The sequence below is a fragment of the Notolepis coatsorum genome (assembly GCF_963971535.1).
Source record: "Notolepis coatsorum genome assembly, chromosome: 1".
NCBI lineage: Eukaryota > Metazoa > Chordata > Actinopteri > Aulopiformes > Paralepididae > Notolepis > Notolepis coatsorum.
In genome coordinates this window covers 254413973-254431219 of record NC_140165.1, presented here as the reverse complement: position 1 = coordinate 254431219, position 17247 = coordinate 254413973, and the positions used below count along the sequence as shown (strand labels likewise).

General features: G+C 47.6%; 1 protein-coding gene across 1 annotated transcript in view; it reads right to left on the bottom strand.

The window, feature by feature from the left end:
* Positions 1-17247, bottom strand: part of parlb (presenilin associated, rhomboid-like b) — a 52700-nt gene that overhangs the window by 19558 nt on the left and 15895 nt on the right. The window contains exons 7-8 of the mRNA XM_084318328.1: positions 4945-5015; positions 3865-3966 (exon numbers count right to left, since the gene is read on the bottom strand). Of these exons, the coding sequence (XP_084174454.1) occupies positions 3865-3966; positions 4945-5015 (173 nt within the window). The remainder of the gene's footprint in view (positions 1-3864; positions 3967-4944; positions 5016-17247) is intronic.

Below are 17247 nucleotides of genomic sequence, written 5' to 3'. Positions count from 1 at the left end.
CTTTCTGCTGTCAGTAGATGGCAGCATTGGTTTAAAATTAAAAGGTGAAAATGTTGAAAACTACATGAATACATTTCCCAAGAGCGTTAGCACAGGTCAGGCCACGTGAGCGGATCGGCGCGGCCGAGAAATCCGCTCTTCGCTCTTTAAAGCTTGGTCCGCTCCGCTAATCGCTCATGTTGACCCCGCCCCCAAGTCGCTCTCCGCTCCCTCACCGCTCACCTTGAATCGAGCGCTCCCCGCTCCCCGCGCCAGATCGCTCTGCTTTTTTTTTTTTTGGAGCATGGTGTAAATGAGCTCAAACTACAACAGTCTACACCCCCTGGGCCCCTTAACAATTGTTTGTATTGAGCAGCATTGTAATTGTACCCATTCTGCAATGTTAAATAACGTTGTTTATCCATTCACTAGCTCTATTAAGCGATGATAGTTAGCCGAGCCACAATGCTATGGTCGCTGCCATTAACGTTAGCATGTAAGCTAACGACAACAACAATGGCGTCGATACTTTTCTAACAGGAGTGAGTGAAGGAGGAGGAGTGAAGCCTGAACAGGATATCACAGGTTCACCCTTCTCAATTCTCATTGGTTGAAAATGGCCTTCATGTTTGTACATCGCCATCTGTTGCTTTGGCATTGTACTACATGTATATTATTACATCAGTGTTAAACCACTGTGTGAGCGTCCCGGAGTGGATTGGAGCGGAGGAGAACTCTCGCTCCGGACGTCGCGCCGACCCATTTTAAAACCCACTCCTCGCTCACGTCAAAACCGCCCGCTCCGCTCCCCGCGCCGCTCACGCTCCGATCCGCTCACATGGCCTGGCACAGGTCACATGTCACTGGGATGTGTCTATTCTTCGACGTGATCTAAACAGCGGTATGCGACCGCAGTATAGCGACCGCGAATGGTAAACTAATTATCTTAACAAAAGTGCGCTGGTAGCGTTACATATGTTGTCTAAATGGGGACATATGGTACAATTTAAGATTTTAATGATAATCGGCATATAAAAGAACACAAAGCATCATTAATTTGTAAGAAACCTCAATGATAACGGTAATATTCGCTATTGTTATGAAAATGTGCTAGAATCCTATACAAATGTGGACGCATTTGGTCTACGTTCCGTTAATAAACTACCTAATATAGGAAATGCCTGGTCATTTCAGTACAGATTTTTTATACCCCAAAATGTATAGATATGATTTTTTATACCCCAAAATGTAGACTAGTTAGTTGAACCAAGGTCTGCTATTATGGATCATGTGCCATAGACTGTATACAGGGCAGGCAGACGTTAAATAAATTATTGGTCCAAGTGGGAAGACAATATGTTGGTTATTGTTATCCTACCTTTAAAATGGATATGGTGATCCTTATTATTTTTTTTCTCAATATACTCCTGAACTGGTTTTATCAAGCAGCTCTTGCCCAAATGTATCTAGTTGTGAGACTAACCCCGATTCTGAATATTATGACATTCATAGAAATTAGATTATGTTTTGCCAACAAGTTGATAATGATTTTTTTTGGTGAAGCGCATATTATGACTTGTTTAGGACTCGAAACTCAAAGGTTAGGACTTGGGACTCGACTTGGGACTTGCCTGTCTTTTTTTTTTTTTTTTACTTAATTTTTTTTATCGCTTTATCGCTTTTCTGGTCAATCATGAAACGGGAGAGAGAGCAGGGGAAGACATTCGGCAAATGACGGCGGGTCCGGGAATCGAACTCGGAGTCAACCAGATCCGTGACGCAGCACGGTATTCCGCGACGTAGCGCGGTACATGGTGTGCTACTGGAGCACCCCGGGACTTGCCTGTCTTGACTTGGGACTTGACTCGGGACTGCACCTCGTGTCTACTGCACCTTGTGTATACTGCATCTTGTGTATGCATCTTGTGTATACTGCATCTTGTGTATACTAATTCTTGTGTATGCACCTTGTGTATACTGCATCTTGTGTATACTGCACCTTGTGTCTACTGCACCTTGTGTCTACTGCACCTTGTGTCTACTGCACCTTGTGTATACTGCATCTTGTGTATACTGCACCTTGTGTATACTGCACCTTGTGTCTACTGCACCTTGTGTATACTGCATCTTGTGTATACTGCATCTTGTGTATACTGCACCTTGTGTATACTGCAGCTTGTGTATACTGCACCTTGTGTATACTGCACCTGTGTATACTGCACCTTGTGTATACTGCAGATTGTGTATACTGCACCTTGTGTAATACTGCACCTTGTGTATACTGCACCTTGTGTATACTGCACATTGTGTGTACTGCACCTTGTGTATACTGCAGCTTGTGTATACTGCACCTAGTGTATACTGCACCTTGTGTATACTGCACCTTGTGTATACTGCACCTTGTGTATACTGCATCTTGTGTATACTGCACATTGTGTGTACTGCACCTTGTGTATACTGCAGCTTGTGTATACTGCACCTAGTGTATACTGCACCTTGTGTATACTGCACCTAGTGTATACTGCATCTTGTGTATACTGCAGCTTGTGTATACTGCACCTAGTGTATACTGCACCTTGTGTATACTGCATCTTGTGTATACTGCACCTTGTGTATACTGCACCTTGTGTATACTGCACCTTGTGTATACTGCATCTTGTGTATATGTATACTGCACCTTCTGTATACTGCACATTGTGTATACTGCACCTTGTGTATACTGCATCTTGTGTATACTGCACCTAGTGTATACTGCACCTTGTGTATACTGCACCTAGTGTATACTGCACCTTGTGTATACTGCACCTTGTGTATACTGCAGCTAGTGTATACTGCACCTTGTGTATACTGCACCTTGTGTATAATGCAGCTAGTGTATACTGCACCTTGTGTGTACTGCACCTTGTGTATACTGCACCTTGTGTATACTGCATCTTGTGTATACTGCACCTTGTGTGTACTGCACCTTGTGTGTACTGCACCTTGTGTATACTGCAGCTTGTGTATACTGCACCTTGTGTATACTGCACCTTGTGTATACTGCATCTTGTGTATACTGCATCTTGTGTATACTGCATCTTGTGTATACTGCATCTTGTGTATACTGCATCTTGTGTATACTGCATCTTGTGTATACTGCACCTTGTGTATACTGCATCTTGTGTATACTGCACCTTGTGTATACTGCACCTTGTGTATACTGCACCTTGTGTATACTGCATCTTGTGTATACTGCACCTTGTGTATACTGCATCTTGTGTATACTGCACCTTGTGTATACTGCACCTTCTGTATACTGCACCTTGTGTATACTGCATCTTGTGTATACTGCACCTAGTGTATACTGCACCTTGTGTATACTGCACTTTGTGTATACTGCACCTTGTGTATACTGCAGCTAGTATATACTGCACCTTGTGTGTACTGCACCTTGTGTATACTGCACCTTGTGTATACTGCATCTTGTGTATACTGCACCTTGTGTGTACTGCACCTTGTGTATACTGCACCTTGTGTATACTGCACCTCATCTATACTGCACCTTGTGTGTACTGCACCTTGTGTATACTGCAGCTTGTGTATACTGCACCTTGTGTATACTGCACCTTGTGTATACTGCACCTTGTGTATACTGCATCTTGTGTATACTGCATCTTGTGTATACTGCATCTTGTGTATACTGCATCTTGTGTATACTGCACCTTGTGTATACTGCATCTTGTGTATACTGCACCTTGTGTATACTGCATCTTGTGTATACTGCACCTTGTAATAGAGCTCTACAATCAACCCAGAATGTAATGTCTGACTGAACAATGTTTCCTGGAGTTATCTGCTGCTGTTGCTGTTGTCGTTGTTGTTGTGGCTGAGATGTTGTTAACTTACATTCCCTGCAGTGAAAGTGAACATGGGCAGGAAGATGATCGCCAGTTTGGCTTCTGGCATCTTGGTGCAAACAGCAGCCAGGACCGTCATTATAGCACCTGACTGAAGCACAGGAAGTGAGGTCAGACACAGGAAGTGAGGTCAGACACAAGACAAATAAAGAATTTATAATAATAAAAAAGATATACAATATATATTTAACACCAGCTGGTAAAATCTGGCCATAGCTGATATGTGTATGAATTCCAGCAGGTGGATTTGGCAGTAAGTCAATCTGTGTCCAATCAGTCTTTTCTACACGTAGTACCTGTACTGCTAGTGAAACATGAAGTGTGGGGGGCTGACAGATTAGTCTTTATACCCAGAACAAGTGAAGGTGTAGCAGGGTTGTAGTGTCAGAGCAGAGGGGGCTGACAGATTAGTCTTTATACCCAGAACAAGTGAAGGTGTAGCAGGGTTGTAGTGTCAGAGCAGAGGGGGCTGACAGATTAGTCTTTATACCCAGAACAAGTGAAGGTGTAGCAGGGTTGTAGTGTCAGAGCAGAGGGGGCTGACAGATTAGTGTTTATACCCAGAACAAGTGAAGGTGTAGCAGGGTTGTAGTGTCAGAGCAGAGGGGGCTGACAGGTTAGTCTTTATACCCAGAACAAGTGAAGGTGTAGCAGGGTTGTAGTGTCAGAGCAGAGGGGGCTGACAGATTAGTGTTTATACCCAGAACAAGTGAAGGTGTAGCAGGGTTGTAGTGTCAGAGCAGAGGGGGCTGACAGATTCGTGTTTATACCCAGAACAAGTGAAGGTGTAGCAGGGTTGTAGTGTCAGAGCAGAGGGGGCTGACAGATTAGTGTTTATACCCAGAACAAGTGAAGGTGTAGCAGGGTTGTAGTGTCAGAGCAGAGGGGGCTGACAGATCAGTGTTTATACCCAGAACAAGTGAAGGTGTAGCAGGGTTGTAGTGTCAGAGCAGAGGGGGCTGACAGATCAGTGTTTATACCCAGAACAAGTGAAGGTGTAGCAGGGTTGTAGTGTCAGAGCAGAGGGGGCTGACAGATTAGTGTTTATACCCAGAAGAGGGAGGCTTACCGCTCCAAGCGAAGGACCAAACCTCCCAGTGGCCGTCTTACAAACATAGCTGAAGAACGTCGACGCGACACCTGGTGATGAAGAAACAGCAGATTATAATGATATAATTACATTAAAGACATGTTGCTGATGCTCTTGTATCTACAGCGACCTATGATATATAATTATATAATTACATTAAAGACATGTTGCTGATGCTCTTGTATCGACAGTAGGGCTGCAACGATTAGTCGACGTCGATTATGAAAAATCGTCGACGAGATATTGTTGCGTCGATTAGTCATTAAAAACAATAACAATTAATAATAAGTAACTGCAATGCGCAAATGTTCATTTGTAACTGCAATGCACTACAGGAACTGCTGGGGGCAGTATAGTTTCCATTGTCTGACTGCAGTGCATTCTGGTACAAAACGGCGCAGCCTGCAGGTAAGAACTTCACTTCAGAAGAAAGAATGAACGATGGCGGAAGGGAGAGAGAAAGACAGAGGAGATGAGATGGCGGAAGGGAGAGAGAAAGACGGAGGAGATGAATTAAAAAAAGCGAGACCGAGGGCATCAAAGGTGTGGGAATTCTTTACAGATTGTTGTGAAGGATCAGATTAAACCGAATATATATATTTATTTATATATATATTTAATTGTATTTGTATATCGTTTGATATCCCCTGTATATTCCTTGTACAATATGCATTGAATATCCCCGTTTCTACTAAACAGCCCATAATAGTTTCATTCTACCATTGGACGAGAACCTGGCGCCAGGTTGCCATACCCCTAGGTCCAAGTTCAATCGTGCCACCTAACATGTCGAGGCAACCCCCGGTTCCGCGCAGTAATATGTCGGGCGAAATACGAATGGTACTATTTGTTCATAGCGCATATATATATGGCGCTAGTAAAGTAGAACTTTCTTTTAGTCCAGTTCTTTACCCTCCAACAGAGTGACAGACGCAAAGCCTCCCCACGATGCACGTGCGGTGTAGTAAGGCCTACTTGGCCCAGAATAGGCATTGAGATATCGTGTAGATTAATAGTTGAATAGTCATAGTTTGGCACTATACCGTCGAGTTGGACGTATTCTATTAAGCTAATAATAGTCTATTTATGTATGGTGCATCGTTCGGTTAGAGTTCTAAGTTATCAGTACCCCCATCGTTCCTGACGTTATCTGGACGCTTAACCAGGCTGGTCAGACCCCTAGTGGTGATTGCATCCGAGGAGCTCCGGGCCAAGAGCGACTGGACCTGTATATTGGATTACTCTACCCGGACGACGGCGAGCCTTCCACGGCTTGGATTATGCTTTGTGTGCTTTGATTATTCCATGGATAAAGGCCAACACTGCGGAGTGTTGGAATTACCCCCCGGAGAGGACTCCAGGTGAGACGGCGCTCTACACGTGAGGTCGCCTCACGTCTCTCCGTTGTGGACCGGCAGATACCGTTCCACAGAGGGTCCAGCTGTATTCGTCTGCGGCCCGAGGTTCTGTGGGCACCGTGTCCAAGACTTTGGATTCTCCCAAGACACCGTCGGCCAGATGGGATACCGCCAGCGGCTTCTCTAACCCCCCCCTCCTACTGTCTTACAACCAGCGGGACCCCCCCCCCCCTTAGTGTATCCAGCTATAATCATTTAAGTACCATCACTATCGTTTCCTAAATATTCCAGGTTGTATACTTACTCCCTGCGCAACCAGAGATTGGACATTCAATGTTGATTTACCTACGAATACTCATTTGCCATAAAAGTGCATATTTCATATTTCAAATCATAAATGTAATTAAGTGATCGTTGTATACACCTTTTGCTGTATTAAACCTTCGATTTGGTACATTTGTGTGGATTCGTTTCATCAGGTGGGAAAGTGTTCATCATACTTATATCTTGTACTGGGTGGCCAGAAGTTAAAGTACATGAGGTAGTGGTATTAAATATCATATCTAACAATACAGTCAGGGAATTGTACCCCTCAGTTACAATTGGTCCTTCGAGCCGGATGGTAACTAGTGTAATATTAATATAGTGTTATTAATATCGAAATGGCCTATGATGAACACTCCACGAAACGATCCTCCTAACCTAGAACGCCCGCGGCGCAGACGACAGACACCTCAGTACTTAGAGGCTTACACTGTCAGTCAACTACCTAGCCTTCGACAAACGGTAAACGCGGTAAAAGTAGAAAGTAAAATTATGTCTGACCTTAACGAACAGGTTTCCCCGACCACAGAGGCCCTAGTAGGTCCTAATGTAACTGACCAGGCTCACGGTGGGGACCAAGAGGGAATTGACATGCCTTTACCCCCCGCCACTACTCAAGAAGTAGTCCCCGACCAGCCCCGGGAGGAAGACAACCCTACAGAGAGAGAACTCTGCACGGAAGAAGAGGAGGAGAGCGCCGAGGAACTAGAGCTCCAGGACTCCCCAACGAGTACCCCCAGGAGCGGCTCACGCAGGAGCGGCTCACCTCCACAACCGCCTTCCCGCAGAGAAGCGGCGAGGATGCTACAACAGGCGTTCCTCGTCCGCCTGACAGCCTCTACCGAACGCGATCGACTTCAGGGTGAACGCGACCGTCTCCAAGCACAGACGCTTAGCGAGCACGAACATTTTACTATTAAAAGAGAACGCCTCCAAGCGCAGCAACGGAGCGAAGAAGAGCGCATACGCCGGGAGATGAGACGCCTTCAGACGGAAATTAATATGGTAAGAGACCGGGCCGCAGCAGAGCGCGCCGCCGCCGAAGCAGAGCGCGCCGCCGCCGCAGCCCAGCGCGCCGCTGACGGTGCCCAAAGAGAAGCCCAGCGCGTCGCTGACTATGCCCAAAGAGAAGCAGAGCGCGCCGCCGCCGAAGCCCAGCGCGCCGCTGACTATGCCCAAAGAGAAGCAGAGCGCAACATCGATCTCATCCAGCGCCAAGCCGAGCGCGACAGACTACAAGCCGAGCGCGACAAGTTAATGGCGCAGCTAAGGAAGCGGCTGATGATCCCCAGGGCAACACCCTCTCCCTCCACCAGGGGTTCAAGGAACTCGTCGAGACAACAGTCAAGAGCAGCGCCTCCTAAACGAGCAAGCGACCCTGAACTTGACCAACAGACAAAGCCTATACCCCCCGCAGACCCCCTTCCCAGACCGGTCCAAGCGAGACCCAGCTACAAGGAAGGAGCGGCATACACTGCGGAGAAGCAAGATAAACGATTACAGGATCTGGAAGATCTGATAGAGGAAGAAGAGGGAGAGGAGGAGAACCAAGCCCGACGACAGCACAGTACTCCACCGGACCAGGAGGTCCCATACAGTCCAGGCTATAACCCCGCGGCGCTGCGCTACAGACCCCCGACTCTATTCACGGGTGAGCACGATGCACGACCAGCCCCGAGGAATAGCACCTGGACCAGCTGGCTATGGTGCCCTGCCGGTACCAGCCCACAGAGAGACCAAGAGGACCCAGCAGCAGATGAAGAGGTCCAACACAGTGTGAAGAACAGTTTCTACGTGGACAACTGTTTACAAAGCGTCTCGACTCAAGAAGAAGCCGAGGCTCTCCTAATCAAGTTACGCGCCTCCCTAATCAAAGGCGGCTTTGATCTCAGGCAGTGGGCCAGCAGCGACCCGCACGTATTGCGCAGCCTCTCCTCCGCGGACAAGGCTGCCAGCAGCGAGACCTGGATGGCGACAATCCCAGGAGAAGCCCAAGAAATGACACTAGGACTAGTCTGGCGCTTCAAAACAGACTCGCTCCACTATAGACACAAACCCTTGGCTCCAGAGCAAGGAAGGTCGGCGGCGATACCGACCACCAGACGGAGTGTGTACAGAACACTCGCCAGACAATATGACCCGTTGGGATGTATTCTACCTTACACCACCAGGGCAAAGATGATTGTACGAGCACTATGGGACAAGGACCAGGGCTGGGACGACCCAATACCCACACACCTTGCCTCAACATGGAGAGAGTGGGAGACGGACCTCCGCTCACTCCCAGGTGTCAATATACGCCGCAGCTACTTCCCATCCACAGTGAGGCCAGAGACATGCGAGATTGAGCTACACGTCTTCAGCGACGCCTCCGAAGTAGCCTACGGATCGGTGGCCTATTTGCGTGCCCAAGAGATGGGAGGAAAGATACACACTGCTTTCATCCTGGCCCGCTCAAGAATAGCCCCACGTAAGCAACAATCTATCCCACGTCTAGAGCTCTGCGCAGCCCTCGCAGGAGCGCATCTAGCCACGTTAATCCAACGTGAACTCACCATTCCGGTGCATAGAACAATCTTGTGGTCAGATTCCACGACAGTACTAACATGGATCAAGTCTGATTCATGCAGATACAAAGTCTTCGTGGGAGTCAGAGTCACCGAGATTCAAGAATTAACAGAAGAAGCAAGCTGGCGGTATGTGGACACCAAACACAACCCAGCTGACGTCATCACCCGGGGAATGTCTCTGGATGACCTAACCCGTCGCAACATCTACAGTGACGGACCAGCATTCCTCAAGCTCCCGGAAGGAGATTGGCCTACGCCCACCCCGAGGGAAGCAAGTAACGAGGAGGCTGAGAACAAGAAACCTATGTTCTGTGGACTGAGCACTGTCGCCTCCACGGACCCCAACATAGATGACTGCATTACCCTAGAGAGTGCGCAACAAAGAACATTCCTGCGGCACCACCCAGAGATTCAGTCCACCACTGACATGTCAGCAGCTGACTACGAAGAAGCAGAACTTCTTCTACTACAACGAGCCCAGAGAGACTCGTTCCCCGATGAGCTAGACTGTCTACAGGGAGGAAACCCCGTCCCATCAGACAGCAGACTGATTCACCTGGCACCAGAGAGTGACGCACATAATCTCATCAGAGTGGGTGGGCGCCTGCGGAGAGCCCCCGATCTACCAGATGACATTAAGTACCCGATCGTCTTGAACAGCCGACACAAGGTCACAGAGCTGATCATAAAGAAATACGACGAGGATGTACACCACGCAGGAGCAGAGAGAGTCTTCGCGGAGATCAGACGTCGTTATTGGATATTGCAAGGGAGAGAAGCAGTACGGCGCTTCCAGCGAACCTGTCTAGACTGCCGTAAGTGGCGCGCGCAGCCCAGCATACCACGGATGGCTGACTTACCCCCCTGTCGCCTCCGAATCGGCGACAAGCCATTCCACTCCACAGGCATGGACTGCTTTGGCCCGTTGTATATAAAGAGAGGAAGAGGCACCGAGAAGCGGTGGGGTATTGTATTCACATGCATGACCACCAGAGCGATACATATCGAGCTCCTTCCGACCATGAGCACAGACTCATTCCTTATGGCCTTCCGGAGATTCGCATCACGGAAAGGAAAACCGTCTACATTGTTGTCTGATCACGGGACCAACTTCAAAGGCGGAGAAAGAGAGCTGAGAGAGAGCTTCCAAGCTATGGGCCCAGAACTTAAGACCCACCTCGCTCCAGCCCAGATTGACTTCCAGTTTAATCCCCCAAACGCACCCCACTTCGGTGGAACCTGGGAACGAGAAGTACGTTCTATAAAGACAGCCCTGTACGCCGTACTCGGAGCCCAGACTGTGGCGGAGGAAGTCCTAATGACAGTCCTTACGGAGATCGAGGGAGTATTGAACTCAAAACCCCTCGGTTACGTCTCCAGTGATGTAGCAGATGTCGACCCAGTCACCCCCAACACACTCCTAATGGGGCGGCTGGACCCCGCGCTACCCCAGACAATGTACAGGCCTGAAGAAGCGAACGGCCGAAGAATGTGGAGGTACAGCCAAGTACTAGCTGACAAGTTTTGGAGCAGCTTCCTACTTCACTACCTACTGTCTCTACAGACCCGCCAGAAGTGGGTAAAAGAGAGAGACAATTTGACAGAAGGAACAGTCGTCATGATTATTGACCAGTCACTACCCAGAGCTATGTGGCCGGCTGGCCGCGTAAGCAAAGTGATCACCGGTGCCGATGGCAAGGTCCGAGCAGCTGAAGTACTCGTCCAAGGGCGCACTTACACACGTCCCGTGGCGAGGCTCATAGAACTGCCCCGACTCCCAGATACTATCGATGATGACCATGACCCCATGACTTTGTGAGTTGACTGACCCTTACAGCGGACCTTGAGTGGTAGACAGTGCGGTTAATCTGTCTCTGCTTAGCTAATTAGGTGGGACTAATTAGGGGGCGGCTGTTGTGAAGGATCAGATTAAACCGAATATATATATTTATTTATATATATATATTTAATTGTATTTGTATATCGTTTGATATCCCCTGTATATTCCTTGTACAATATGCATTGAATATCCCCGTTTCTACTAAACAGCCCATAATAGTTTCATTCTACCATTGGACGAGAACCTGGCGCCAGGTTGCCATACCCCTAGGTCCAAGTTCAATCGTGCCGCCTAACATGTCGAGGCAACCCCCGGTTCCAAGCAGTAATATGTCGGGCGAAATACGAATGGTACTATTTGTTCATAGCGCATATATATATGGCGCTAGTAAAGTAGAACTTTCTTTTAGTCCAGTTCTTTACCCTCCAACAGAGTGACAGACGCAAAGCCTCCCCACGACGCACGTGCGGTGTAGTAAGGCCTACTTGGCCCAGAATAGGCATTGAGATATCGTGTAGATTAATAGTTGAATAGTCATAGTTTGGCACTATACCGTCGAGTTGGACGTATTCTATTAAGCTAATAATAGTCTATTTATGTATGGTGCATCGTTCGGTTGGAGTTATAAGTTATCAGTACCCCCATCGTTCCTGACGTTATCTGGACGCTTAACCAGGCTGGTCAGACCCCTAGTGGTGATTGCATCCGAGGAGCTCCGGGCCAAGAGCGACTGGACCTGTATATTGGATTACTCTACCCGGACGACGGCGAGCCTTCCACGGCTTGGATTATGCTTTGTGTGCTTTGATTATTCCATGGATAAAGGCCAACACTGCGGAGTGTTGGAATTACCCCCCGGAGAGGACTCCAGGTGAGACGGCGCTCTACACGTGAGGTCGCCTCACGTCTCTCCGTTGTGGACCGGCAGATACCGTTCCACAGAGGGTCCAGCTGTATTCGTCTGCGGCCCGAGGTTCTGTGGGCACCGTGTCCAAGACTTTGGATTCTCCCAAGACACCGTCGGCCAGATGGGATACCGCCAGCGGCTTCTCTAACCCCCCCCTCCTACTGTCTTACAACCAGCGGGACCCCCCCCCCCCCTTAGTGTATCCAGCTATAATCATTTAAGTACCATCGCTATCGTTTCCTAAATATTCCAGGTTGTATACTTACTCCCTGCGCAACCAGAGATTGGACATTCAATGTTGATTTACCTACGAATACTCATTTGCCATAAAAGTGCATATTTCATATTTCAAATCATAAATGTAATTAAGTGATCGTTGTATACACCTTTTGCTGTATTAAACCTTCGATTTTGGTACATTTGTGTGGATTCGTTTCATCAGGTGGGAAAGTGTTCATCATACTTATATCTTGTACTGGGTGGCCAGAAGTTAAAGTACATGAGGTAGTGGTATTAAATATCATATCTAACAATACAGTCAGGGAATTGTACCCCTCAGTTACACAGATGACAAACCGAAGAAAACTGTTAAATGCCGATTATGCAAGGTGGAATTGGCATTTCACAGCAGCACCACGGCGATGCACGAACATCTAAAACGAAAGCACCCCGGAGCCACGGTGACGTCGTCGGAACATGGGTAAGTTCTAGAGTAGTTAGCCATAGTATTGTATTTTTTACGTTGGAAAACAGAACGTCTCATGGATATGGATATAATGCTTGCTATGCGAACTCTATTGCTGAGGCTTATAGAGGCTGCGCTGCTGCTGTATGTTGTAAGTAACGTTAAACCGCGCCATGCTTAGTAGTTAGTACAGGTGAGGTTACAGCGTTGCTGGCGCTGCTTCACTTTTAGTTTCGTTTGTTATGCCGACCAACCGGATACGGAAATACCTCACGTATATATCTGTAGTCACTCTGTCTGTAGTCCACAAAATAATATCCCTTAAGCGATAACTCCCTCTAGTGGGAAAACATAGATATTGCATCTCAATATTATTAATTCTAGCCTAGGTATATATAAGGCTGACTATAATTAATAAAAATAAACTGATAGTCTGATACTATAGCCTACAAATTCTGATGATAATTAATACAGCTTTCTGTTTTTTTTGTTCTCTTTCTATTGTAGGGCAAAGCAAACATGTGTGGATGAGTTTGTCCTGAAGAGAGGCTCATGCACCCCTCAAATGGCTGGAGTCTTCACAGAGAGCATCCTCACCATGCTTGTTAAAGACATGAGACCATTATCGATGGTTGAAGATGAGGGCTTTAAGCAGATGGTCACCACATTCCATTCAGGTTACACCTTACCTTCCAGAACTCATTTTACAAAGCTCATGGAGAGAAAGTATGAAGATACTTTTGCTAAGGTTAAAATTGCTCTTAAAGCAAACAAGAACAAGATTGCCCTGACAACTGATGCCTGGACCAGTGTTGCGACAGAGGCATATCTTGGCATCACCGGTCACTTTATAAGTGATGACTGGAAGCTCAATGCCACTTGAAGAACGGCACACTGGGACCAACATTGCTACATGGATTGAGCAGGCTGTGGAAAGGTTTGAGATCCCTCCAAGCAAGCTTGTGGCGGTTGTTCATGACAATGGCGCCAATGTCCTGCTGGCTGCTGGCATCTTGGAGAAAAAACATGGATGGGTGTCCATCTGCTGCGCAGGCCACACATTACAGTTGGTGATCAATCATGCACTGAAACAGCCTCTGATTAGTAAAGCACTAGGAGCAGCGAGGTGTCTCGTCGAGCACTTTAAAAGGAGTGAACTGGCTTCAAGCAAGCTGAAAATAAAGCAGAAACAGATGGGCACCCCGGAACACAAACTTATCCAAGATGTCTCTACCAGGTGGAACAGCACCTATTACATGGTGACTCGCCTGCTGGAACAGAGATGGCCACTGACTGCGACTCTGTCTGACCCGGCAGTAACACAGAGAGGGAAACAATACCTGGACCTCAAGCCTGAGCAGTGGACCCTGCTAGATGAACTGGCCAAAGCTCTCCAAGCTTTTGAATGTGCCACTGTCTACCTGAGTGGTGAAAACTATGTGACCGTCTCCGCCCTGCCTCCTCTAGTCAGAGGGCTTCTGAAGTCCACCCACACTGCCTATGATACAGCTCCTGTGCAGGCCTTCCAGGCGGCTGCTTCAGTGGCGACCACTACACGCTGGTCAACAGAGCTTGCCATCAAAGATGATGACCCAAGCAAAACGATCATTGCATCTGCACTAGACCCACGATTCCTAACTAAAACTAAAATTCCTGACACCAGAGGAGAGGTTCACTGTTCAGAATAAATTACAAGCTCTGGTCCTACAGTCCACTAGGAGTAGGAATGAAGAAGCTGTTGTTCAACTTGACATTAATGACAATTATGCCACAGCCTCAGCTGAGACAACTAGGTCTGTTTCAGCTCTCGATTCACTGCTTGGAAGTGAGTCAACAGACAGTGACACTGAGAGCAATGATCAGGATGCACGCACACAAGCGATCATTAACGAAGTGCTGATGTACTTCGGAGAGCAGCCCATCTCAAAGACAGAAAATCCCCTGTCTTGGTGGAAGTTGAATGAGGCAAAGTACCCAACCCTTGCATCACAAGCCAAGTCATACTTGTGCATTCCAGTTACTTCCACTCCCTCTGAGCGTCTCTTCTCAGCAGCTGGGAACATCGCCTCAAAGAAGCGGGCCAGCCTCACTCCAGAGCATGTCGATATGCTCACGTTCCTGCACTGCAATTTAAAGAAATTGTAAATGGTGTGTACTGTGTTTTCCCCTGCAGGAGATGATGATGATCAGACAGACACACACAATACATTATAATTACACACACGCACTCCTCTCACTCACAGTGATCAGAGTAAGACACACACACATTGGACATCACACATACACACTCCTCTCACTCACACACAGCGATCAGAGTAAGACACGTACTAACACCACCACCAATACCACCACTACTAACACCACCACCACTACTAACACCACCACCACCACTACTACTAACACCACCACCACCACTACTAACACCACCAATACCACCACTACTAACACCACCACTACTAACACCACCAATACCACCACTACTAACACCACCACCACTACTAACACCACCACTACTAACACCACCAATACCACCACTACTAACACCACCACCACTACTAACACCACCACCACTACTAACACCACCACTACTAACACCACCACCACTACTAACACCACCACTACTAACACCACCACCACTACTAACACCACCACCACTACTAACACCACCACCACTACTAACACCACCACTACTAACACCACCACCACTACTAACACCACCACCACTACTAACACCACCAATACCACCACTACTAACACCACCACCACTACTAACACCACCACTACTACTAACACCACCACCACTACTAACACCACCACCACTACTAACACCACCACTACTAACACCACCACTACTAACACCACCACTACTAACACCACCACCACTACTAACACCACCACTACTAACACCACCACTACTAACACCACCACTACTACTAACACCACCACCACTACTAACACCACCACCACTACTAACACCACCAATACCACCACTACTAACTCCACCAATACCACCACCACTACTAACATACACCACCAATACCACCACTGTCTGTCACACACATACACACACACTCCTCTCACACACAGCAAACAAAAGACCTAGAAGTCTGTCTGATCTGACTCATGTCATCCCCCTCTCCCCCTACAGCTGTTCCACGACGTCAGTAGTACGTCACCCTCCTCTCCTGGTCCTGGACCAAGTTACAGCCCCATCAGCCGTGGTGCTGGGGGCAGATGCTGCTGCTAGTTATTTATTTTTTTAATATTATTATTTTAGTCAACAGACAGTGACACTGAGAGCAATGATCAGGATGCACGCACACAAGCGATCATTAACGAAGTGCTGATGTACTTCGGAGAGCAGCCCATCTCAAAGACAGAAAATCCCCTGTCTTGGTGGAAGTTGAATGAGGCAAAGTACCCAACCCTTGCATCACAAGCCAAGTCATACTTGTGCATTCCAGTTACTTCCACTCCCTCTGAGCGTCTCTTCTCAGCAGCTGGGAACATCGCCTCAAAGAAGCGGGCCAGCCTCACTCCAGAGCATGTCGATATGCTCACGTTCCTGCACTGCAATTTAAAGAAATTGTAAATGGTGTGTACTGTGTTTTCCCCTGCAGGAGATGATGATGATCAGACAGACACACACAATACATTATAATTACACACACGCACTCCTCTCACTCACAGTGATCAGAGTAAGACACACACACATTGGACATCACACATACACACTCCTCTCACTCACACACAGCGATCAGAGTAAGACACGTACTAACACCACCACCAATACCACCACTACTAACACCACCACCACTACTAACACCACCACCACCACTACTACTAACACCACCACCACCACTACTAACACCACCAATACCACCACTACTAACACCACCACTACTAACACCACCAATACCACCACTACTAACACCACCACCACTACTAACACCACCACTACTAACACCACCAATACCACCACTACTAACACCACCACCACTACTAACACCACCACCACTACTAACACCACCACTACTAACACCACCACCACTACTAACACCACCACTACTAACACCACCACCACTACTAACACCACCACCACTACTAACACCACCACCACTACTAACACCACCACTACTAACACCACCACCACTACTAACACCACCACCACTACTAACACCACCAATACCACCACTACTAACACCACCACCACTACTAACACCACCACTACTACTAACACCACCACCACTACTAACACCACCACCACTACTAACACCACCACTACTAACACCACCACTACTAACACCACCACTACTAACACCACCACCACTACTAACACCACCACTACTAACACCACCACTACTAACACCACCACTACTACTAACACCACCACCACTACTAACACCACCACCACTACTAACACCACCAATACCACCACTACTAACTCCACCAATACCACCACCACTACTAACATACACCACCAATACCACCACTGTCTGTCACACACATACACACACACTCCTCTCACACACAGCAAACAAAAGACCTAGAAGTCTGTCTGATCTGACTCATGTCATCCCCCTCTCCCCCTACAGCTG